Source organism: Centroberyx affinis, unplaced genomic scaffold (assembly GCF_046629955.1).
Source record: "Centroberyx affinis isolate AG114_WGS23_722 - 3 ecotype Tasmania unplaced genomic scaffold, CSIRO-AGI_Caff_v1 ptg002930l_1, whole genome shotgun sequence".
Taxonomy (NCBI): domain Eukaryota; kingdom Metazoa; phylum Chordata; class Actinopteri; order Beryciformes; family Berycidae; genus Centroberyx; species Centroberyx affinis.
In genome coordinates, this window is record NW_027281049.1 from 126,996 (window position 1) to 151,297 (window position 24,302).

A 24,302-nucleotide genomic window follows, 5' to 3' on the forward strand; every position below is an offset into this window, starting at 1 on the left:
AGCACTTTCATCTTTGGCACGCCATTTTGTGTGTGACGAAACAAGCAATTAAATCCATTGAAGTGCCTCGGCCAAACTGAATTACCTGTGGTTTTGGTCCATATATCTGGTAATTTGATTCTCTGAAATTGGCTGGAGGGTGACAAAAACCAACTGAGACAAAGGGTGTTAGGAATGTGTATGCAGACTCTCATATGAACACACACATTTTTTTTTTCTGCCACCTTCCTGATATGATGAAACAAATAAAGCAAACTGCATCACACCGGGGTTTCCGCAATGAGTGGAACCGAGAATTTTTCAAGCTTCGAACGCGTAGCAAGATAAAACAAACATGGCGGTAACTTTTTCGCAGTGGTTTCCTTTTTCACCAGGCTTTAATAGAAACTGAGGCTGAGGCAGGCTGTTGCTGTGAGGCATGTCTGACTGCAGACGTGAGGCAGACTGCAGGCAGGGTGACTCATATTCACTGGATGACTTGCTGTAGACACCATGACCGGCCATCACACCATCACCATCATCATAATCATCATCATCATCATCTTTGTTGATGTTGTTGTCATCATAATTTTTCTTTGAGGAAAAATACTTCCAAACTACAAACTGTGTCACCCAGCTGATTTGATGATAACACAGTTGGTGGACACAGTAATTCATAATGTGAGCAGGAAGATGAAATTCTATGAAATCCATATCTACCCTTGGGCTAGTAGTTTATTGCTTTGAATGAAAGGACATGCTGGCTATATTGGATACAGGAGGCTTTCGAAAGCAGCATGTTGAAAACGGCAACTGTTAACTTAATGCCAGTCATTACGATGATGATGATGATGATGATGATGATGGTGATAGAGATGGTGATGATCATCATGCTGATAATGGCTGACAGCTCAAGCTGATGAAGAGCGTGACTGCTGAGTAACTCGGTGACAGCGCTGACTGAACTGTGGAGGCGACAGAAAATCACTGAAACGTGATATCAGACAACATATTTCTGAGATGAGTTTGTTTTTGGTTGGAATCTCGGCCACATGCAGAGACACTGCGGTCAAGCTCTGATTCATGTCGGTTGTCTGAATGCGTCTGCAGCCAAAATGAATCACCTCCCATGTCTTCTGTCTACATCTCTCTGTTGGGGTTCCTCAAACAACTGCTGTTGTGTATGGCCTGAGACAAGTTGGACTGTCTGCCTCCACCCCCCCGTACACACACACACACACACACACATTCACCCTCTCACCACACAAATTGATAGGTGTGACAACTGGCCTTGAGGTTGAAGGTCAGAGCCTTTGCTATTCCTGTTGAAGCTAAGATCACTGTACATTCCATCAGAAATTGCAGGCTCAAATGCAACACTGAGTTTTACCCCTGCATGTTATATTATTATTATGGAAAGAAAAATACCTTGATATTGTCTAAATTTCCTGCATTTGAACTCTTACAGTGAGGTTGTGGACACCAGAAACTCACCACAGCTTAAAGACAGAGTGAAAAAAAAACAGAGCAAAGCGTAGCTATAATGTGCCATCATATAGATCCTTATTTGCCATAATGGTGTGAATAGCCTGCCAGTGAGCAGCTGTCTTGGTGGGGCCTCTCCCCTCCCCCACTGACACCCCAGGCCCCCAACCCCCTTCAACCTTACACTAACGAAAAATCACTAGGCTATCCTATGATACTCCTATAGGGACTTATAGTGTGTGTGTGATACTCAGTAGTGACTTTATAATTGCCTTATTATACTTTAAGATATTTATTTTTTATTTCCTATGGTATCACTAATATTCAATAATAATCCTAAAGGGACTTGTAGCGAATCTGTACTATTCAGTGGTGAGTTCATAATGACCTCAGTATACTTTATGGTATTTTTATCTTTTATGGTATCACTATAATATTCCAATGATATTCCTATAGGGACATATATATTTTCCTGTGATAGTTATATAGTAGCTATCCTTCAAATATTCTATTTCGTAAGGGACGATGGCCCCTACCCCCTCCCCCAACTCCCCCCCCACCCCACTTCAACCCCCTTACCCATCTACAACAGAGAGAGAGAGCGAGAGCGAGAGAGAGAGAGAGAGAGAGAGAGAGAGAGAGAGAGAGAGCGCTGATTCACAGCCTTCATACTATACTCGGGGAGCTTGAGAGAGAGAGCGAGAGAGAGAGAGAGAGAGGGGGGGAGAGAGAGAGAGAGAAGCTGTCACAACACAGAGTCTAACTTGTGCACATGTACCGCCAACAGAAGAAAAAATAATTAGGACTCACAAATGCCGTTTATCCCGTCACTGGCAAACGATATGGAAATATACGTGCCGGCAATCAGAAGTTGTTTGATACGGGTGGTCGTGTAGAGCTGCCGACTTCAAGAAGAAACTCATGGTAGGCTATGCCACAAGATTATTTTGCATGTTATTTAGCCTTTTGCAGTTTGAATGCTTTCATTTCCCTTTTTACTGTTGAGTAAAACCGAAAACTCTACTTCCATTTCTAATTGTTTCCGTCAGTTCATTTTAAGTTCATACCCTCGTTTTAAAAATCAGTGTTGCATAGCCTCTATGACCGCGACGTGTTTTGTTTTTCTGTAACATTTAAGATAGTACTTGGAGCAGAAATTGCAAAGTTTGAGTGATTTTTACTGTGTGTATCCTGTATAAAACCGGAGACACAGCCAATATAACGGGCTCCTTTCAGGGGAGAGGCACCCGCTGCCCGTAGAGAATGAATGGGTTACTATGTATTCTAATGTAACTCAAGAGTTGAGTCAGTTTTCCTCGGATTAAAGTGGTAGAAAAAGCTGCTGCGGGAGTTAACAGTTCGCCGTGTACACTCGCCGACCGCGAAACATGTTGGGGGGAAATTGAAATATCATCATTATTACCGGGAATATCTTCACCCACTCACGTTGCCACCAATTCTAACGGGTGTTTTGCTTATTGGCTTTTACTCCGACACAGAATACAAATCTACAGTAAGATTTTTTTGTCACATTTTCTCTGTCATTGTGCGTGAATATTTGGCTTCAGTTCAGGGCGTGCGTGGGTTCTAAAGCCCGAGACCCAAAACAAAAGGATTTCTTCAAAACAAAAGCTGACCAATGGGAGCCAGGCAGGGGCTCAGGAGGGACGGAGTGGTCCTCTCCCCTCTTTGTCCTACCTGAGACACCAAATAGACCATAGATTGCTTCAAGGCAGTCAGGGACTGACTGCTAATACAGGCAGAACGGCTCGCTTTGCGCCCAATATAGAGCATTATTCTACTGCGTTTCATTTTTACCGTGCCCTTGTATTAGATTCCCTGAAAGAGAGCCCTTTATTGATACAGTGGGGTTTTTTTGGGAGGTGGCCCATAGACTTAGGTTGGTGCACGCGCACAGGGACGCATGCACACGCACGCACACACACCTTATAGTTCTCTTTGCAGATCATTTTGTGTTATGGAGATCAGTTGGCTCCTGCTCCTGAGGGCCATCGCTGACCTGGCTGTCTCATCACCTGTTAATTAGCCGGAGTTCACGCGATAACGGTCTTAATGGAGTCCCGCACTTATCACAGATTAGAAATCAGTGTCAGTGTCAGTGTGTGGCGTTTAAAATGCATCTCTAAGAGATAAGGTTGCTACTGCGTGGTTTTGTAGTGATTAGGGAAGTGAGAGGGGTGATAAGTTTTGGTTGACGGTTGAGACATCACATCTCTTACAGTAATAGCTATTGTTCCATCTTCCATTTGCCTTACTTTCAGGCAGACTAATAGGGGGTTTTAATAACTTGAGCTTTCAGTTAACCATACTGTTGCTTGCCAGCACCTTAGGCATAAGGGTATTTCAGACAAAGTAGTTGCTTTAATCTCAGCTAAAGCAGGTAAACGCTGAAAATGCTGCCCCTGATGAGTTTGTGGGAAAATACACTGTATAGCAGACTTGTTCTGATGGAGGGAACTGACAGATTTAAGGCCCATATTTCATCGTGATGCAGGCAGAATGTTTATATGACATGGCTAGACACGCGGTACACTCTGTGTGCCATGTCAGAGTATCTAGCTGTTTGCTTACTAGTTAACATGGAGTCTGTGTCGGGAGGAAAGATGTGGGCGTCATAACTATGGTGGGGATTCTTTCTCTCTGTGCAATATATTATTATACAGTGAGTGGGATGCATGATTAGAATGATTTAAATGCCACGAATGGGTGTAGTGTGCGTGTCTTCCAGCAGGCACTCTATTTTGTTATAGCTTATTTCATCTCTCCCACCACAAAACTCCATGAAGCGAGTTGAGCACTTTGATAAATTACGTTGCTCGAGATAAGTTAAACTATATTTCTGGCTTATCGTTCTTGATTTAAATGCAGCATCGCTTTAGTCTTTGTAGAGTGTTGATGAAGTGCTCATTTAAAAGACCTTAAAGTAAATAAACAATGAATCACACTCAGTGCCTGCCACACATTATCCAGCATCTGCATATGAAGCAGTGCTTTGTAATTGTCTGCAACACAGAAAAAAATACTTAGCCATTCAGAAAAGACAGAACTATGAATGAATGCCATTTATAAGTTATGACTCTTTATCAATTATGAAAAAGCAAGATGTCAGTGTTTTTCAGCTGGACTTGTATTCCATGTAAATGTAGTAGGCAGTGCAGCATTGGGAATGACTTTTCTATCAGTGCTGGTTTTCATTAAAGATTCCAGTGATAATGCTCTTCTCCGTAATGGATCAAACAATAGACCCTTAATTATGGCAATACAGACAGAGAGGGAATGCCTTTGTTATTGAAATCTTTGTTGGAGATTTCTCCAGGGAAGGGAATTCAATTTAAACAGCCTTTTTAAGGCCACTTCATAATGAAAACTGGGGAAGAATGTGACAGCACACATCCCTACATGCACAGTGCTGTTGGCCTTTTTAGATGCATGGCCTTTGGTCATTAGACCTTGACACCCATTACATGTATCCTCAACAAATGCAGAACCACAGACTGGATTAGTGGGAGTTCAGATGATGAAACGAGTGTTTCTTCAAAGCTGTTGTTTTTGTGTAAGCAGGGCTCTGTGTGAAGTCTAATTTCATCTGGGAATTAGCTGGTTTTATTTGACCGTCTCGTTCCCATGTTGTGAGGGGATTGTCTTTGTGTAATTTGTAAAGCATACATAGCGAATTTTGTGCAATGGAGCGTCCTTTATTAGCCACGACACTTGGGGTCCAATGAAGACTTTCAAGTGGATTGTTCTGCCATCCTCCATTTAGTCTCACATAGATTTAACATAGTGGCAAACTGTTTATTCTCATGGTTTAATTTTCTAAAGAAAATGGTGCATAACTGCCATTATTCTATAATTCTGGAGAAATGGGTCTATTATTTGAAAATAGATTCAGATTTTGTTAGCGCCCTGGCTATGCTATGGTTCATCCAAATTTACTGGAAATCAGAACCACAAATAGGCTACACATTGTGTTGCACCCCATTATCCTGAAACCTTCTGCCAAATTCCACAGCTGCATGTCCCCTAATTTGGCTTTCCAGGGAACAGAGGCTGACCTGGGACATTTTGAACCAGACAGGCCAGGGGTAAGAATGGTGCACTTGGCTGCCAACCGGGTCTCCTCTCATTACAATATCTCTGACCAGTTCTTTAGAAATACTGGATTCCCTTTATTCCCCGAAGACTCTCACGTCCTGGCCCTGCTCTGACCTCAGACACCTTTGTTGTTTCTTTGGGATGCATGTCCCTTTTCAGTATGAAAGCCTGAAGAGCCACTCTGTGTTTCTCAAATGAAGCATTTGACCTCTTTTTTCCAGGGGTCTTTTATTTTAACAAGCCAGTTAGTGCTCCGGGAAGCTTAGCCTCCAGTGTGCATCAGGGACTGCTGTGTGCAGCTTGACAGGCTCCTCGAGGGCACAGGGCGCACAGACCATCAGCTCCTCCACCCATATGGACGCAGGCAACATCGACACGTAACAGTGTCAGCTCACTGTCTTTCAAGAATGATGTCATCCTCATCACTGGATTACTACTGCATCTTAAGCCCACACAGTTTTTGTGAAATTGGTTTACAACCTCTCTGAAAATGTTATAATTGTGCCACTTGTAACCCCTTGCTTTTATGCAACTTGTTATGGTCATAAATTTGGTTCCAAAACTAAACTGACTTTCTATTATAATTATATATGCTTGACTGGATGAAGCATCTTTTGTATTGCAGGCTCGCTCTCCAAGTGATTTGGTCTTGGTCTCAGCCTATCCCAGGGTGTTATTTTGAAATTTGACCTCCCTCAGTTTGATATTTCAGAATGCCAATGCCTAGAGATAAGTTGTTATTAGTGGTTTAACAAATTAAATACTGTACATCCTGCACTGGAGACACAGTATCTCATTGGAATGCAGATGGTGCTTGCATCAACACAAACAAGACAGAGATGCTGACTGTCAGATGCTGTTTTATTTTGTATCTCTATTCAAAAGTAATGGCCATTCAGCAGCCTATCAAAACATGTCAGCTTTTAACATGCCGTCTTAAGCATCAAGCCTGTCACCGGCAAACCCTTTGTTGCATAAATGTTTCATAGACTGCTGTTTCTGGGAGCTGCTTTGTGCGCTGCCATCTATGTGACAGCAGGCTCCAGCTTCAGAGTAAATGATCAGCGGTGGAGATGGTATCCGGCTGCATTGAAGTGTAGGAGTTGGACTTTGACTGCAAGCAAAATAATTGTGCATGTGAGAGCCTGGTGATGGATGGGTCCTCCAATGAAGCTGTGTTATGTATTCCTGATGAGAGCAGTGGATCACCGGGCAGAATTTATGTGAATGTGGAGGAGCAACGACTCAAGAAGATGCTGTCTGTCTGAAGCGGCAGTCCAAGGCTATTTGTCAGCATGATTGATGAGCTTCCAGTGATTAAGCTAACATGCTGACAGACATTAATCTGCTTTATCTTGTGAATGACTTGAATGGAAGTCTTTTCTCCAACGTTATTGGCTCTAGTAAACAAGGGGAAGCGTGACAGCATCCTTGCAGTCTTTATTCTCCTTCCAGTTCTAGTCAATCTTGTCATATGTCATATGTTTAAGAGCCATTTTATTAACGGCTCTGTCTTTACACACAGTACCGGAGGTGTAAGTCATCCATACATGATGTTTACAGGACCTATTTGTGTATTAGAACATGAGACAATATGTGTAAGGTGGCCAATCGTGCCGGGACTTTGAGGTGGAAGTGCTGAGTAAGAAGGTGATTCTGGCAACCCGGAGTTGCTGCACGCCACTGCCAAGTTGTGGGTCATTGCTTGTATTAATGACGCATGAGAAAATAAACTGCCTTTTATTTTCCTCACCATCTGTACTGAGTTGCACCATATAGATGGGATCTGGCAAATGAGAGCACCCTCTTGCAGCTAGTAGTTTGATTTATGCCACTGTATGACATGGTGGATAACATTACTTCTGGTGAAAAAGTTGTGGCTTTCCTATTTAATATCCCTAATGGACAAGTATCTCAGTGGGCAGCATTGGTAGTCAAAAGCTCTTGACTCATAGTGTGCTCTTCACTATGAACATTGACAACATTGCGCTATGCTGTATAGTTTCTACCTACAGTATATGACACTAAACTAAAAGTAGGAATGAGTATTTTTAGGCCCTGGCTGTTGTATGTTGTTTATCTGTAAATATGCTTCTTTTTTTTTACTAACATGATTTTTAAAAATCTATATTTACTTAGCCACTGGGTCATGGACACTTTCATGTAGTGCCATGGAATCCCTTAGGTTAGCAGAAAGACCCAGTATTAGTGGGTGTGTGGTACTCCCGGCAGAAGTATCTGTCTTCCAGATGTCACTCTAATGGGCCTCAACACAGACCTGTGGGGACCCCAGCAATGTACAGCACCGGGGAGAGATGTGTTCGTTTTCCAATTACCTCCGGCTACTCCTTTTAAACGAGCAACTGCGAAAGCTTTCAATATCGCAGTCATTTTTCACTTCACTGTTTTTTCTGAATGACCTACAAACCATTGAGATTGCTCTTGATCCTTTCACGCAGCTGTGAAAGGGTCTGTCTCATCTCTGAGCCGCAGACAAGTGCAATTTCTATTTACTCTGTCTTCCGTGTAATGTAATTGAACGTGTGGTTTAAGTCGTGATCGCGCCAATAAGCACAATCAGTGACCCAGGGAGTATTTAACCCAAATACGAGGCGATGTCTCTACATGGTATTCTTTCATAGCTCAGACTGGTAAACAAAAGTCTGGTGTGCACTTGCCAACCAGCCGTACCGTACGTCTGTCTGGGGTCAAAGGTCAACATTGAGTTCCGTTTACCAGACAGACTTGAAATGTCCAGTTGAAGTGTCAGACTCCCCTGCAGGGCTGTTTACATTTTTCTGGCTTTTTGGCAGTTTGGAGAAACACTCCAAACTGGCCCAGGTCACTTTGAGAGTGCGAAGGAATTTGTACAAATGTTATTTTCATTACTGCGGCTATCATTTTGTGGGATTATCCCTGCCAAGTTAATTTGGGTCTGGAATTTTATATCTGTGCAGCCAGCCGTTGCCAGTATGAACCTTGGCGGACCAGTGAAGGGCAGTAGCCTACACTGTGGATTTTACTCTTTGCAAGATGGATGTGCTGTTGTAGTCATAACATCTCTCTCCCTCCCTCCATTTGTCACGACTTGGCCAAGCAGATACAGTTGTGATTAAATTGCCTTTGCTACAATCTACCTCCAGAGCATACTGAATAGGACGTATGTGTTATTGTGATTTATGCTCAACTACGCACTCAAATTACAGTGTAAGTGATCCTTCTGTGAGAGAGGTGGAACATATTGGCAGCCTTAAATGAGATGCCAAAAACTAAGATACCATTGTAATTAATCCTCCGTATTAAAGAGAGACCCCTTAATGCTCACCCTTAACTTTGAGAATTAACCTGCCATTCTGTTAAGCCTGAAGAATTTGTTCAGGCTTTCATTATTGTCAGGTCACAAGTGTAATGTAGTACGGAAAGGATAAAGTACAGCTTCTTATAAGTTGAAAATCCACAGGCCAAGTTATTGTTATGCGTCCTCCGGGATGCCCTACAGTTGAATCCCCCGAAATCTGTTCGCACCGGGCTCGCGGTGCAGTAAAGCCAACCGACTTGGTAATACATTTCGTTAATTCACACGTTTTCTTGGCAGTCATAGGCCGGCACTCTTCAATTCGAGTGCATATCCCCTATCTGGCAGGAGGCTTGCTCCGTACTAGAGACGGAGCGCTGACTTCTAACTAGAGGCTACATGCAGCTCCACAGGACTACTGTGTCTCCCGGAGAACCTCAGAAAGCAGAGAATTAGAGATGTAACAGGAACCCCCTCTGAAAACATCACAGCCTGTAGTGCTTTTCTTCACCATAACACATAGTCACAGATGGAAAAGGCGTACTCTTTAATAACTAGGCCTTTGGCTGACTTTCCTCAATTCAGTGAGTGGAGATGGTGCCGCTTGGGCTTCAGCAGCATCCAAGTTTTGTCTGCGGAGAAAAGCTGAATTTCTGTGATTGCGCCGAGCTACTCCTGGAACGGCTGGAGCTGGGGGATTTGAGAGAGATCATGGTTTGTTTTTTGGGAGATACTCAATTTTTCCTCCAGCTCTAGTCATTTCTAGAGTGAGAGTCTGATAAGTAAACAAGTTTATTTGATGGAAGTTGAAAAAAAAAGCAAAAAAAAAAGCTGGGGAATCACTCAACTGCAAAGCAAGTTTCTTTCAAGCCTCATTTGATTTAACAAATGAGCTTCTCTTTGCTTTCCTTACTTAGCCGTCCAATCGTCAATGATTTGCACATGCACCAGTCCCACTAACCTTTTCCCTATTACAGAGCGCTCCAGCAGTGTTTCTCCGAGTGCTATCATCACCTCCTCCCGTCTGGCGGGTAACTGCCGGCCGAAGGTTGTGGTTGTACAGTACATGTGTCTGGTGAGGACAGTAAAGTGCAGGCATGACATGACACATCCCAAGCATCTCATTTGGCCTGTTGTGACTGGGCTTGGAGAGTGGAAGACTCTATCATTAGCACCCCTACGCACCAAATTACAAATTCATCACACAACCATTCTAAAACTTTCTGCAAAATGAGCAGTACGTTAACCCAGAGCATTACCTTGCGCTCACTGTATGCGTGTTAAAGTGCTGCAATCACTTTTTTTTTTTTTTGTAATCACATCATAATAGAGTTGACAAGCAGTGATGTCTTTGCTCATTAGGCGTACAGCTGGGACTTAAGAACAAAGGATTTAAAATAGTTCAATTATATTTAATTGAATTCTCCTAGCTAGATTCGCTGAACAGTTAGACACCACTGAGTATAATTTCATCGCTGTTTGGTGAAAACCTTGTAACTCCCGTTTTGGTGATTTTCATGTTATAAGGATCACAGGCTCCTCTGTGGGTTGAGAAAATTCTACAAACAAAAACAATTTGATTAACTCAAAAATGCATGGTCATCAAACTACAAACAAGGCTCATTCAACATAATTTATTTATTTTTTTCCCAGAATCAGTCTGTACACATGTTTGTTGCATGTTGTTGTGTTTCGCTTTTGTTTTGATGTTCCCTGTTTATTTGTTCTGTACAGCACAGTAAGCTGTAACCAGTTGTTAGACATGTTGACTTCTTTGATCTATGAGTTTTCTTTTCTTTCCTTGTTTGGTTCTCATGGTTGTCTCATTCTAGGGGAATGCTGTGCAGATGTGTCATGAAGGCACATTTTAGTTCAGGGTTTAACTGCAGTGGTTTACCAACATGAAATGCATTGTGACTCCAAAGTATAGCGTAGTGTTTACAGATGTGTCAGAAAAATAGCGAGGGCGTCAGCGGACAGGAACACGTAGATGGAAATGTACTGTCAATGTGGAAATTGGAATTTGGTGTTGGACGGTATAGTCTAAAAAAAGTTTGCTTTCAAAACAACTGCTACACAAAACAAACAAGACTTAACCAAAGCATTTTCAATCTTTTTTTTTTTTTTTTCTACTTTCTTTTCTTCTTCCCTTCCCTCTTTTCCCGTTTATCCTCAAATCTTGTGTGAGCCGGTTTGGGCCGGAGCCAGTTATGGTGCACCGTGGGTTCAGAGACATTCCACTGGAAACTGTAAACATTCCCATTGGATTAATTACCAACTGCTTTTCCCCCAGGTCTGTCTGCCGCTTGTCAAAGTGGAAGATTAACAGTAGATTGAACTTGGGTCCAAGTCTAGGGAGCACGCTTGTCAAGTCCAATGAGGAGTGTAAGGAAACGAGTAGGAACAGGTGTTGGGAGAGTGTTGAACAAATGGCAAGGTGGATGTGGTAAGGAAAAGGTCAGATGAGGTAGAGGGACGATCTGCTTCACTATTTATTAAATCACTCCACGGCCTTTGTTTCATTCTTATTTTTACCATAAAGCCCAGGCCCAGGATTTCGACTTGTTTCACTTCGGAAACATAGCTGTAGCGTTTATGGAATGCCTTTTATCTTTATTCTAGGAAAACAGATCTGTCGCAGACTTACAAACGGCGCCTGATGTAAATGTTACAGGTCGTCTTGTCAGTCGCCGCCCACATTGTTGGCGATCCGACGCTGTTAAGAGTTGGACCTCGGGGGGAAGAGAAACTGATTGGCACATATTTCACAAATCCCAATAAGACCCGATCCTCCCACGCAGCGCTGAGCATCCATGAATCGGGATGTCACTTTTGCCCACTTCATAGTCACTTATTGTGGTTCATTTACGCGTTCAATTTCAATTTCTTTCACAACTTGCATTAAGTCCCTCTGTCAGCCTTCATTAGCTCTGTCTCTGCTATGTCTCTTTTAGCCCCTTAGCTTTTAACCCACACTGGATTGTCAACGAGACAGTTACATAATACATAAATAGAGAATTTGAATTAACAAGAGACAACATCTGACCACTGACACAGAATATTAGATGGGAGGGAAAAATGGAACAACAGAATTAAAGTGACTGGAAGATCACTGTTAGAGAGATAAAAAAAAAAAATCTGTTAGCAGGGGAAAAAATATGGAAATGTACTCCAGAATTATTTGAATTCATTGGGGTATAAATTTTCTAAAGTTAGATAATAAGTTACAGACACATCACATCTAAGTTCATCCTAATGAATTATTCATCGGAAGCTGTTGTGCGAACACAGCACTGCTTTGCATATGCCCCTCAAACTTGAAGCTCTTCCTCATTCACTCCAGAAATCCTTGATTGTTTATTGTATTAAAGATGCAGCTCTCCAAATAAAATTTTCATCATCTATAATTAGATGTGAAGTAGGCTACCCTCCCAGATAAGGCAGATCTGATTTGGGTAACATTAGATGACCTTTCCCCTTTCTTCTTATGTTTGAATATTCGGTCACAATATTCCATCACTTTCAATCACAATTTGGCCCACATTGTATTTACCTTGTGTACGGTTCAGTTCACGCCAAGCAATTCGCAACATCCATTACCGCGATCAATAATTTAAATTGTAGCTGTTGTTTTTCTGCACTTTTTTATGACACCATCATAAGCACTTATTCACCTCAGATGAAGCCCTGGCTTAGGGAGTCTGCCAAGCAAAATATGATAATGAATAAAAGATAGGATGGAGGAAAGTGCTGAACTGGGACTCCGCCTTTGATCCCGGCCTAGAGGCAGTTATGAATCCGGGGCAGAGGCCACGGTCCCGCCACCCTCCACTGGAGTGAACGTGTCCAAGGCCCGCGCAGATAATTTCCCCCGGCTGCTCCCCGGCCGGGTCAAGGTTGGGCTCCTCCTGATCTCCAGGGGGCCGCCGTCTGACTTCCTGGAGATTAGATTCTGATCTTTGAGTCAACAGTGTGTGTGATCCGGGGGGCGTGATGGATGACTTCTCCCTGGGTAATATGAAGAATGAATCCGCTCCGAGCCACAATGAATATTGATCTTCTCCGTCTTGCTCGTGTTACATGGGTATGATTTACATGATTGGATTTGGCCGCAGCGTCGTGACAGACCCCCCCCCCCCCCCCCAGGGAGGCTGAGGTAGGAAGTGACATGTTTGACGTGTCATGGGGGTCCTACTTGCTCAATTATCAGTGGGCTTTATGGTACATTGTAAAGATACAGCCCACTGCAATCCCATTTCCGGATGTTTATCTGGTGCGTTCAAGCTATTGTAAGGATTCATTTCATGCCTCAGTAGCACTCTTTGGTTCTCCCTTCAGGATATATTTACTCCTACCAATGATTCTTATTCCATTTGGTTCCCTTCATTTTAATTAGATGGCTTGATGCACTATAGTTTGTGGAGAAAGCTCTTGTTCCTTTAAGATGCTCCTGGCAGTTTAAGATAGCCCTTAAATTGGAAGAGGCAGCAGTGCTGGGGAGTGTCAGTGTCTTCACTGCCTATTTATCACCAGCCTTGTTCAGCCAATCGCCGGGTTTGTTCGGTGTCACATGCCGGGCTCGCTCTCACGGCTGTACCACCCTTGCAGTGGCCTCATGCTGAACTTTAATTATTGTGAGTGGCCTAGTGGAAAAGCATTTTTTCTCCAGCTGACACAGCGATGACTCCCCCCGCTCCGCGTTCTGACTACTTCTGTCACGCTCTCGCCGGTCAGTACTTCCTGTGTTTTTGGTGGAGTTGAACCAAAATCCACTTCCCCTCCCTGGAAATGTCAATAGGTCAGGGTAGTGAGGATGAGCAGATGGATTCTCAGAGCAGAACAGAAACGCAAGTTTACATCCCTTCAGCCAGTATTGGATATTTCAGTCCACTCATCAGCCTTTACTGTAGAGAGAAAGCCATAACTGGAAATGAGTCTGCAGGCAGTAGAGACATTCTGCTTACTGTCTGAACAGTGTCATTAGCTGCTTACTCTAGCCTTCTTTTTTTTGCTTGTTTGTTTTGCAGGATCAGTAAGTGGTCCTTTAGGGGAAATGGCTTGATAATGCTATGTAGACAGGCTTGTTTTTGAATGACAAAATGTTTGTTCAGTATGACAGAGGCTGATTTAAAGCAACCTGTCTGCAGCAGTATAGAGACTAGGTCGAGAGTCCTCCCGGGCGGCTGCACAGAAGGACTCTGCGGACAGAATGTGTTATTCTGTTTTCAGGGTCTCCGAGGTCTCTTCCACACAGGATTTCACTCCACTCCACCATTTAGTGCTCATTTTTTATATTCCTCCACACCTCAAATGGAGATGGCAGAGGTCGCTTGGTATGTCGCTTTTCTCCAGCTCTATGGTGACAAAGGCAAGCTACCAGCAACAGTTTGTTGTTGTTTATCTGCATTCCACTTTGGATCCTCTTATGTTATTTTTCACCACTCTCACAGATAACACAGGGTCCACAGGCTAATTCCAGCTTTCTGTATGTAGGGAGTGTACAACACTGTATGTGCTTTATTATGGGAAAAGTGCTCACTGCATGTTTGACCAGCTTACACACCTGTACCATAAATCAGCAATTTTCTTTCCAGAAGTCACACACTGCCCCGCACCAAGTTTAGAGGATAATCACTAGTTAACAGAATTGCATTGTCTGTCGTATCTATCAGTATTGCATAATCTGCACATTGGCTCATAATGTCTATAGTGTTTGCGATGCATACTGTATATCTGGAGAGTAAAAGCCTAGCAGTAGTATGATTATTCTCTATGTCAGTCGACATCTTGATCTGCTACTTCATCATCCAGACGTCTCAAGATAGTAAGTTGGGTGTCCAGCAATCAAAGCGTCTCTGAGGACTAAACCAGTTTTCATTGTCTGCTCATGGTAATATGGATTAGGTTTGCTTGAGCTTATCGACTCGCACCGGGCAAAACCTCGTACAGCATTCCAGCACGTCTCAGTCTCCAACACAACCTCTAATCTGCCTGTTGCGCCTGCAGATAAGTGAAGTTTAAGCTGTCACACACTGTAAACAGCACTGAATAATAAAATATACTCTGACATTTGAGAAGGCCTCCTCCTCTGGTCCTCTGAGGACAGACACATATACTGAGGCAAATTGTCTTGGAGAGTGTTTTTCAAGAGTTCTCAACAGCATTTTTCAAAGAGAAAACAAGTAGGAAATTTGGATTCCCACTGTAAATGGGTTAGTGTTATGGCCGAAAGAAAAAAGGTCTTTTAATCTTCCCCAGCACTTACAGACGAAGACAACAATACAGGGAAGTCTATAAGGATTACGAAGATATTTTAACAATATCTGTGATACAGAGCAGCAGTGTATTCTCTCCAGCCTTAGAGAGCTGGCGCTTTGCTTTGAATAAAAACAAAAAGTCCCATCAGCAGCTCATGCAATAAATTTTCTTCATTGGAAATGCCAGAGTGCTAAGGAACTAGGACAGTGTGCACTTCCCAGACTGCTACTCCAGCCAGGTGCTAAGATCATTCAACATTGCGGTTTGAAGAGTGATTAAGAAATTGTGAAGTATTTCCTATTGTCAGAGAGCGTTTGGTGTGCATTGCATAATGTGACGCAATTCATGGACAATGTACAGGACAATATTCTTACCCTGCACCTAATGGCGTGCCTGTGTTTGTGCCACCACTTGGCCATTTTTGTCTTCACAATGAATGCCAAAGCCATAGCAAATTTTCATTTTCTCAGACACTATAAATATGTGAAATGCTGGAATACGATCAGCTTTTTTATTACGCTTTGCCACGGCAGATGGCTAAATAGCAGTTAACGACAATAGATTGGATGTGTGCTTTTATGAAGTAAAAATAAAGAAAATCCATCCATTAACACTGGCAAAAGACATTGCAATTTTCCACACAAATAACAAGATGTCTGCATTGACAATGACATACATAAAGAAAAGAACTGTTAAGTGAAGAAAAGGTACACAAGGGAGCGGCAATTAGCTGCCAGTGATTGGGATTGGTTCTTGCGCTGCTTTTTCCAGCTGCAAGATGGACAGCTAGGAGCGGAGTGGAAGGCAGACTTTACACAAATCTGCCTGATTGCCTCTTCCCCTGATCTGCCTCTGAATGACAGGGTAGACAGCATGGAGAGGTCTCGCTATAATGAGTTATTAAGGCCGTGGCAATCCATTTGCGCCACCCAGGGAGGGAAGCCTCAGCACAGCATGCATGCCATTACCATTGACGCTAGCATCTCTGAAGTTATTAATAATCATATGGATTTCATTATGAGTTGTGTGTGTGGTTAAGGCTTTTGATCTCTCCAGTCAGATGACAGATTTGGAACCTTTTGACTTCCAGTCCTAATTTATCAGACTCCCCTAGGTGAATGATGCTTCATTTCTCTTACCGGCAGCGCTGTGAGGCACTTATTCATGCTGGAGGTGCAGAGATAAATGACGGTGAATATCCATCTCCAGTGAGGGATATGCTCATATCCACATTTCTTTGCCTAGTTTGAAGGTTTGTCAGGAGGAAAGTCGGACGATGCTACCTTGCGTCCTCCTTGTCCGCTGCCCTCCAGCCATATTTCTGTTAGAGTTAAGCTATTTCATCATGTTTGATGGACAGCAGAAACGTATTTGCTTCATGAATAGAGCAAATCTGTCAAGCTGCCTGTCCCCCATTGCTAGAGTTACCTGACTGATTGATTTAGATGTGGATTCCCCTGAGAGTGACATTCTCTTGTCCATGACACGCACACTCTCTCTTTGTTTTTCTCCCTCTCTGTCTCTCCATCTTTCTCTCTTTGTCTCTTTCTCTCTGTGTCTCCATCTCTAATCCGAGTGCCCTCTTCTTGCTTCCCTCAATCTTAAATAGCCTCGAGCACAAGCACCCCATTGACTTCAGCCTTGATGAAGGACACAGACAGTCAATAAGTGCTGATGGCACGACGACTGCAGATGAGTGCATGCTCATCACTAGCATTACGAGCAGTGGGCTTGTTACCAAAGTACAATCCTGAAAATGTCAGCCCACTTTGAGGGCTTTGATTACATAGTGCAGCGCCCATCTCGGCAGTGGAATAGAGCATCAGAGAGGTAACCTGTGTTTGTTGTGTATTTAATTTCATTTCTGTATGAAAGATGTGTCTTAGGAGCTTTCATTTGCTTTGAGAAACTGTTAAAAATGGCCCCACACCAATACACACTCTAAAAATGATTGGAAGTACATGAACTCTACTTGTTTCAGTGGGCTTTTTTGTGAGACATACACGGATACAGCATGTGCGATGTGTGGGAAAACTTTAATTTAACTAGCTATCATAATTTAAAATCCATTACTCTCACCCAGCAGATTCTTGTGGAAAGTGATAATAATAATCCCGCTGCAAGAGATGGGTTCATTTTCAGGCTAAAAGGGAAAACATAATTATATCTGACTGTGGTTTCAGTTCAGCACAGCAGGTTCTTGCAGTGAGCCCTTTATTCTTTTGCTCTCTTTTTTCACCGACTGAAGTTTCATTCAGGCAAACTTTTTGAGGGTTGCGAAATCGGTCTTTTCGGAATGGGGCTCATTATCCTGGTGCCTGTCACCGGGAGAGAGAGACTGGGGACTGTTGCTGTGGGGTGGGGCTGCGGGCCCAGCTGGAGGTAAATGACATTACTTGGGCAGGCGCTCTCCAGCCGTCCTCTTATCAGCTCTCCCTCAAGCTGCAAGAATACAGGGACGGGAGGGTGGCGGGGGGGGCGATGGAGGGGCGGAGGGGGCGGACAATATCAGCAGTCGCGAGGAGGAGCGATGACTCACTCCCTATATGCCGCCCTTATCTTATGCGAGGGAGACCAGGTTGCAGGTATAACATGTGACAACCCCCACGGCTGTGTGTTGCGTCTGTGCACGTGTGCATGTGCACGTTACCAGAGGCTTCAGCCTTATTCCTGAGCGTTCCACTCATCCGCTGAAAAAAGTGTCCTAGACCCTTGGCTCAGTTGGTTTTTTGTCATTATGCTGTATTGCATTCACTGGCATGATGTTGGCCAAGCTCCAGGTACAAAGAAAGCCTCAAGGATAAACTAGACATTGCCGCTGTAGGAGCATTATCATTAAAGATACCCGGTTCTTTCACCCTTTAGACACTGGCCCTCCTTTTATCTGTGGGCGACTGTTGATCCATGTGACTTCACAGTGAGGAATACCATTTTCTGATAATATAATCCCTTCTCCGGTCCGGACCGGGTATCTCTTATATTCCTGTCTCTCCCCAGGAGATGCAGACTGACATGCAGCCTCGTAGTTTCTGGGCTGAATGCATCCCTCTTCCTTATCACTCCCTCCATATTGTGACTCTGCTGCACGGCGGCGGGGAGGATGAACCGTGGTGGAGTGTTGCTGTGCCGCAATCACAGATTAAAACAGGAAGTGTGAGAGGAAGTGTCAAATAAATTTAGCCCAGAGAAATGTGATTATTGCTAAATTTTTGGTCAGAATTAGCTCAGATATTCCGGGAAGTTCATTCTTACGTGTGTTAGCATTTACTAGTTAAGATGAACTGATGTTAATCATCTTTCTTAGTACTGACTAATGTCCCCATCTTAACATTCACTGCCTCCTCATTGTGATTTAAGGCTTTTCTTCAGTTGAAGTGTATGCATTGCTCCAAGGTATTTTATATATGCCAATATATTTTTTATTGCAATAACCATGCAGTTTAGTGGGATTTCCGCGAGATGTATAGCCTTAATAAATTTGTCATCAGTCATTGGCATTTCATCCTAGTTATATTTATTGAGAACAGACAGCTTTCTCCGTTTGTTTCTCCTATCAATTTATTTTTTCTGCGTAGAGCCTGACATTATATTGCTGGCACATTTGCTAAAGCACAAAGGTTTAAGTGGTATTCCCCATAGCTATATACTGATTTGATTACTCTCACAAAGCAGAATCTACTTTATTTTGTCAAGCCACAGGCGTAATGTCATTAGGATTTCCTGCGACTACGAGATATGACTTTACACTGTAAGAGCGACACGCTCTTGAGATATAAAATGTACGGAGAAGCTGAAATGAATAGAAATTCAATCAGTGGTCTCAGTGTCTGGCCTGGGTAGCGACCTGGTTCCTGTGTGGAGCAGATACGTAAATGCAAGTCAGCACTTGAAGAGGATGTGACTAACATTGTGAGCACAGCCCCGGTCTCTGCCACAATATTGCATCAATTAAACCTCTGGGGACTTAGACGCCTCTACGAACTATGATAAGTGTGACTCAGAGAACATATGTATTCATTCTTGGTGCTGACAGCTCTAAAGCCACCGCTACACAGAAAACAGTAGGAGGGAACAAAGGATTATTGCAAGTATTGCTGAGGTTTTGGGAGGCACGGCATCAGCTCAGGGTGAACGCGGTTTTACATATTATTTTCTTCTTCCTCTTATCAGGGAGACGTCAGCGGGTGAGGTGGGCTGTTCTTAGGAACCCATCATGGACGTCGGCCCTCGGCCATTCCTCCTTGTCACCGACTCCTGTCTCGCCGGCTCTTTGTCCACGTCGCCTCCCTGTGTCTGAGCCGCTGACACTCGGGACCGCGGGCCGTTGACATGACGCAGATGGACTACAAATACAGCCTGCTGGGCTCCTCGGTGGACGACTACCGGAAGAGGCCGCTGCTGCTGCAGGTAGACGACACGCCCATGAACCTGTTCGCGGTGCTGGAGGTGAAGCGGGAGCTGCCGAGGCGCTGGAGCACCCTGAGCTGCTTCCGCAAGGTCAAGCTCTACAGCTTCCTGTTCGGCCTGGCCGTCATGTTCCTCATCATGGCCTCGTACATTCTGACGGGGGACAAGAAGGGCCTCCTCCTCACCCCGTCCCCCTACCACTTCAGCGGTCTGGTCAGCCCAGGACCATTTCCCTTCAACCTCTCCTCCGCCAAGGACTATGCCCATATCAAACTGGTGGTGAAGACCATCACATCCAAGGTGGAGTTTCGCAACAGCAGACAGCTCCCAGAACTCAAGGCACTGGCGAACAGTGAGCCACATGTGAGTAGAAAAACATACATCTGTCTTATCTCCCCTATAATTTATTAAAAGGAGTTTTAGGATGTAGTAGCAAATTATTTCAAAAAGCAGACTTTTTAATTTGATCTAATTGGGGCAATGAATATCTGAGTATTTCATACTGTAAAGGTTATCTTTAGAATTGAATTATAATACAAACGTGCTCCAGCATGATATTGATCTGCATTTTAATTGACAATCTCAGATCTGTGTTGAAACATAATTAAATGAGATGTGAAAGGATGATTCAGATCAGTATTCGTGCCTACAGGTCGTCCACACCAGGTGCAATACAACCACAATGATAAAATTCCCCACTGGTCGCAATTTCTAATTTCATTTATAAAGAGATAAAACCGGGCTGAAAACCTTGTATAACACTTCATGTTACACCAGATAATTGCATATGTGTCTACCTAATTTGTCTGGCCTCCGAGTTCCATAAGGGATTTAAAGCTCAAAGTCATCCCCCAGTCTTGCCACAGATTGGCCCTGTGGCTTCCTCGCAGTGCCCGTCTCACCTCAAAGCCCGGTTCAATTAATTGTTAATCCTAATGATAATGGCTTGTGCCAGAGCTATTTGCAACACACCTAATTTCTTATTGAACAAGCTAATGAATAGGAGAATGTGGCTGCGGGACAATCAATACCACATCTCCACATAGATCCGGCATTAATTGTCCTTAAACTAGCTCTGTCTCATAGGCAGTGAGTGAGTCATAGTGTAACATTGGCCCTTGTGGTATTTGATCAGCTAAAAACAGTCTGAAATGTGAGGGGGCTACGGAAAAAGAATGTGTCAGGAATGTGTTGCCTCACCTCCAGACCTGTAGATGAATCAGCCTCACTCCTCCAGGCAGACCGAGTGTGTGTGTGTGTGTGTGTGTGTATGTGCAAGTGTGTATCTGTGCATCTACAGCCAAGTTATGTTTGCATCTCCGAGACCGAATCCTCCTGCACAAACTTGTCGTGAACACACAGTTAGATCCCATACAGATGGTGTTTGCCTACACCTGACAAAACAGAGTCCCATACACAATGGAGCATCAAAACTTAGTTTAAACAAACTTGTTCCTGACACTGTAGCTTATCTGAGAAATGACTGGAACCTATTTATCTTTCATCATGCAGCATAAGCAAGGATAGGCTCAAGGGTTTACAGTCGGCTTTACATGCAATTTCTCTGAAATGTTTTTATTTATATCTCTGGAAACTAAGGTGACTCAACAGCTTTTGCAGCCTTAAACAGCCTGGTTTCTTTCACTTTACAGATGTTTTCTGTTATCCCCCGCAAATTCCTGCCTGGTGTCAAGAACCCATGCTGGTATGAGGAGTACACTGGGAATATCACTTCGGACCCTTACAGGACAAACTTGTACGCGCGCTACTCCAGGCGCTTCCGGACCGTGTTCGAGTACCTGAGGAACACGTTCCGAGAACACTTGTTTCACCGCGATGGCAAATTGTACCGCATGCGGTGCCTGCCTTACTTCTATATCATTGGCCAGCCCAAGTGTGGCACAACGGACCTGTATGACAGACTGAGATTGCACCCGGATGTCAGGTTCACCACTTTCAAGGAGCCACACTGGTGGACCCGCAAGAGGTTTGGTGAGTTAGGAAAACTATTTGTTCACTGTAGACACTCACTTATTTGCCATGGTAGAAGGTTAGTATGCAACAATGAGATCCCAAGAGCATAAAAAAGTGTGAAATGGGACCATCTACAGTATGTCACATTGGTAGAGCAAGCATTCAGTGACAGCAATTTGAAAGTGATCCTCAGCTTCAAATGCAGGCCTCTCTATGTCATCAGTATCATTAAATTTAGCTCCTGTGGTCTTACTCTAATCATATCATTATATATCATTAAGATAAGATGACCGTGAACGGTTTACTGATTTCTATAGATTATATACATTCCTATAGCTTTTTGGGGCAGGGAAGTCTGGATGGGTATTGATTGTCAAGCTTATACTCTGTCATATTGAGATTTTTCTAAACCAATTATACCAAAACCAAAAACAGAACCTCAACTTTGCCAGTGGCTCACCGCTTTAATTAAAAAACAGGATTGGGTAATGACATTGTAACCGCAACACAATTTTTTTGCATAGGAAATAGGAATGACTGGAATGGTACCTTTAAGCTAGCTGTGGATGTGACATGAATAAGTATCTCTGATGCAGTTCAATCTCCCAGTGCAATTAACTGACAATTGAATATTCAGGACCCATCTTGTGCTGTGCATGAGAATAAACTGAAAGTGTTTATTTTCTACCTGAGAGTTGTTAGCTCCAAATTTACAGCTCTAGCAGGGTATTTACAATGTTTAAAGCTGCCTCCGTTGTCAATTTTGAATGCTAATCTTCTCGGTTTTGTTTTCCCTCCGCGTGCTTTTATGCCATCATTAGCCTCTTAGCAGCGCAAGTTCCCCATTTTGATTCATGGAAAGTTGGCCTCATGCGGTGATGGCGCTCATTAACGGTTCAACTGGGCCTATTGCACGCACGCAGAAGGATGTACCCTGACTATATTTCACCATCATCAGTGACATAGTTTTGCTGCAGCGGTAAAAGCCACTTGAAAAGGACACATGACTCCTCCAGTGTTTGAAGCCTCTTCATACACATTGAAGCCACACGTGCGGGCGCAGTGTTTCCTGTTTTGGAGATTGCACTTGTGCAGCGTATGCGCTCACGTTGAACCGGTTCCCTCTGATGCATCTCCTCCCTACATGCTTTGTTCATCAGTCGCCTCCTTGTTCAGGCTTTGACTTTACAACTTTTTGATTACTTCCCCTTTACACACCGTGGATTTTATACTGTCTCATAAAAGAGTAACAGAGCAATCACAAATTAATTTCAATAGATGAAATTGTTTAATTTTATGAGGGGACCAATGCATATTTCACATATTTTACTTTAAAGGGAATATTTCAAGATGGCTTTTTTCCTTCTTCCTTTAGAAAACACTTAGAGCTCAGTTGGTAGAGACTTTAGTTTTACCTCCTGCAAATCACTGGCTTGTTTCAAATGAGAGTTTTCAGAGGCGTACAGCAGCCCACTGCCAATATCCTTACTTACACAGTTGGCTTTCATGGAGTTTGAACAGGCGGTAATTTGTCATTCACTCACAAACTGAGAGATAAAACCCCCAAACTGTGTGTTGAGAGGTAAAAGTCAGCTAGACACACAGCAGGCCTTTGATGGTATGGTTCAGCTCTCTTCTGGGTCCTGTGAATGTGTGGATGCTCTCATGTGTTTCTCTCTCCATGTGCATCTGTGATGTTGAAAGGAGTGTGTGGCCATCGCAGATGGGACTAAAAGTCAAATCTGAGAGATCTGGGAGTAAGAGCCCATTTGCCCAGAATGAACTCAGAACCTTGCACAACCCTAATTTAAATGCAGATGCCCTATTGCATTGCTGTTTTGGGTTAGTCTTGGGGACTTTTCCTTATTACACAGAGTCCCAAACGAGAGCAAATCTTCGATGCCATCCCCAATACCTACATGTGTGTTTTTCCTTTAAAACTGACAGTCATTTAGAGTCATGAATAATGTAGAATCCTCCAAAAGTGCAAGAGGCTGGCATGATGAGTGTGTGTGTGTGTGTGTGTGTGTGTGTGTGTGTGTGTGTGTGTGTGTGTGTGTGTGTGTGGCACTTATTACTATAGGAAAAATAATGTGTATGGGCTAACAAATGTGAAGCCCAGCAAAAAAACTGGAGGGCCCTGATCTGCCTCTCAGCTGATGGCTCTGTTCAAAGTCATCTCTGATTATGAAGTTGAAGGCAGATTAGATAACGGCTTTATACAGAGTTCAAAGACACTTCCCCGAAGCCTTCGAACATATGTAGATAACCTCATAATTCTCCCTTAAGAAAAGCAGCTGCGGTATCACATCGCTGCAGTATGAGGACTCAATTTCCATGGTGATTTCTCACTGTGGACAAGTGCTATTCTTCTGCTCAGCAAAGAGTCAAACTTACGTCTTGTTTTGCCTGGAGCCATCAATCTAAAAATCATTTAATGACTTGAATAATTCTGTCCCAAGGTTTTGGTATTATACTTTTGAGGGTACCACACAAATTGGCTACATCTTTTGAATATTTCATCCAAATTCTCACTACAAATATCAGAGGAGGCTTAACTGTCGCAGCCACAGCGATCCTTTTGAAGTTCACCCAATTGCCAACTATGCTGTTAATCTTATTATTCTTAGACTCACAAAAGCGAATTGGTTGATTGATCACACTACACCCGGCGCTTATTTTGATGTGTTGCGGTAGTAAACACTGTTTGGTTTAAATTGATAATTATTTGAACTTCATAAAACTGATGGATGTGGATGGGTTGCCTAATTTGCCTTCCCTCTGCCCC

General features: G+C 43.3%; 1 protein-coding gene across 2 annotated transcripts in view; it reads left to right on the forward strand.

The window, feature by feature from the left end:
- The first annotated feature begins 2,180 nt into the window (after window positions 1-2,180).
- Window positions 2,181-24,302, forward strand: part of LOC139658597 (carbohydrate sulfotransferase 15-like) — a 30,485-nt gene continuing 8,363 nt past the window's right edge. The window contains exons 1-3 of one of the 2 annotated variants that reach the window (XM_071536727.1): window positions 2,181-2,388; window positions 19,304-19,903; window positions 21,193-21,532. In XM_071536727.1, coding sequence (XP_071392828.1) covers window positions 19,463-19,903; window positions 21,193-21,532 — 781 coding nt within the window. In that variant the 5' untranslated portion in view covers window positions 2,181-2,388; window positions 19,304-19,462. Of the gene's footprint in view, window positions 2,389-15,096; window positions 15,115-19,303; window positions 19,904-21,192; window positions 21,533-24,302 lie in introns of those variants that run through there. The other variant, XM_071536728.1, reaches the window with a different exon arrangement.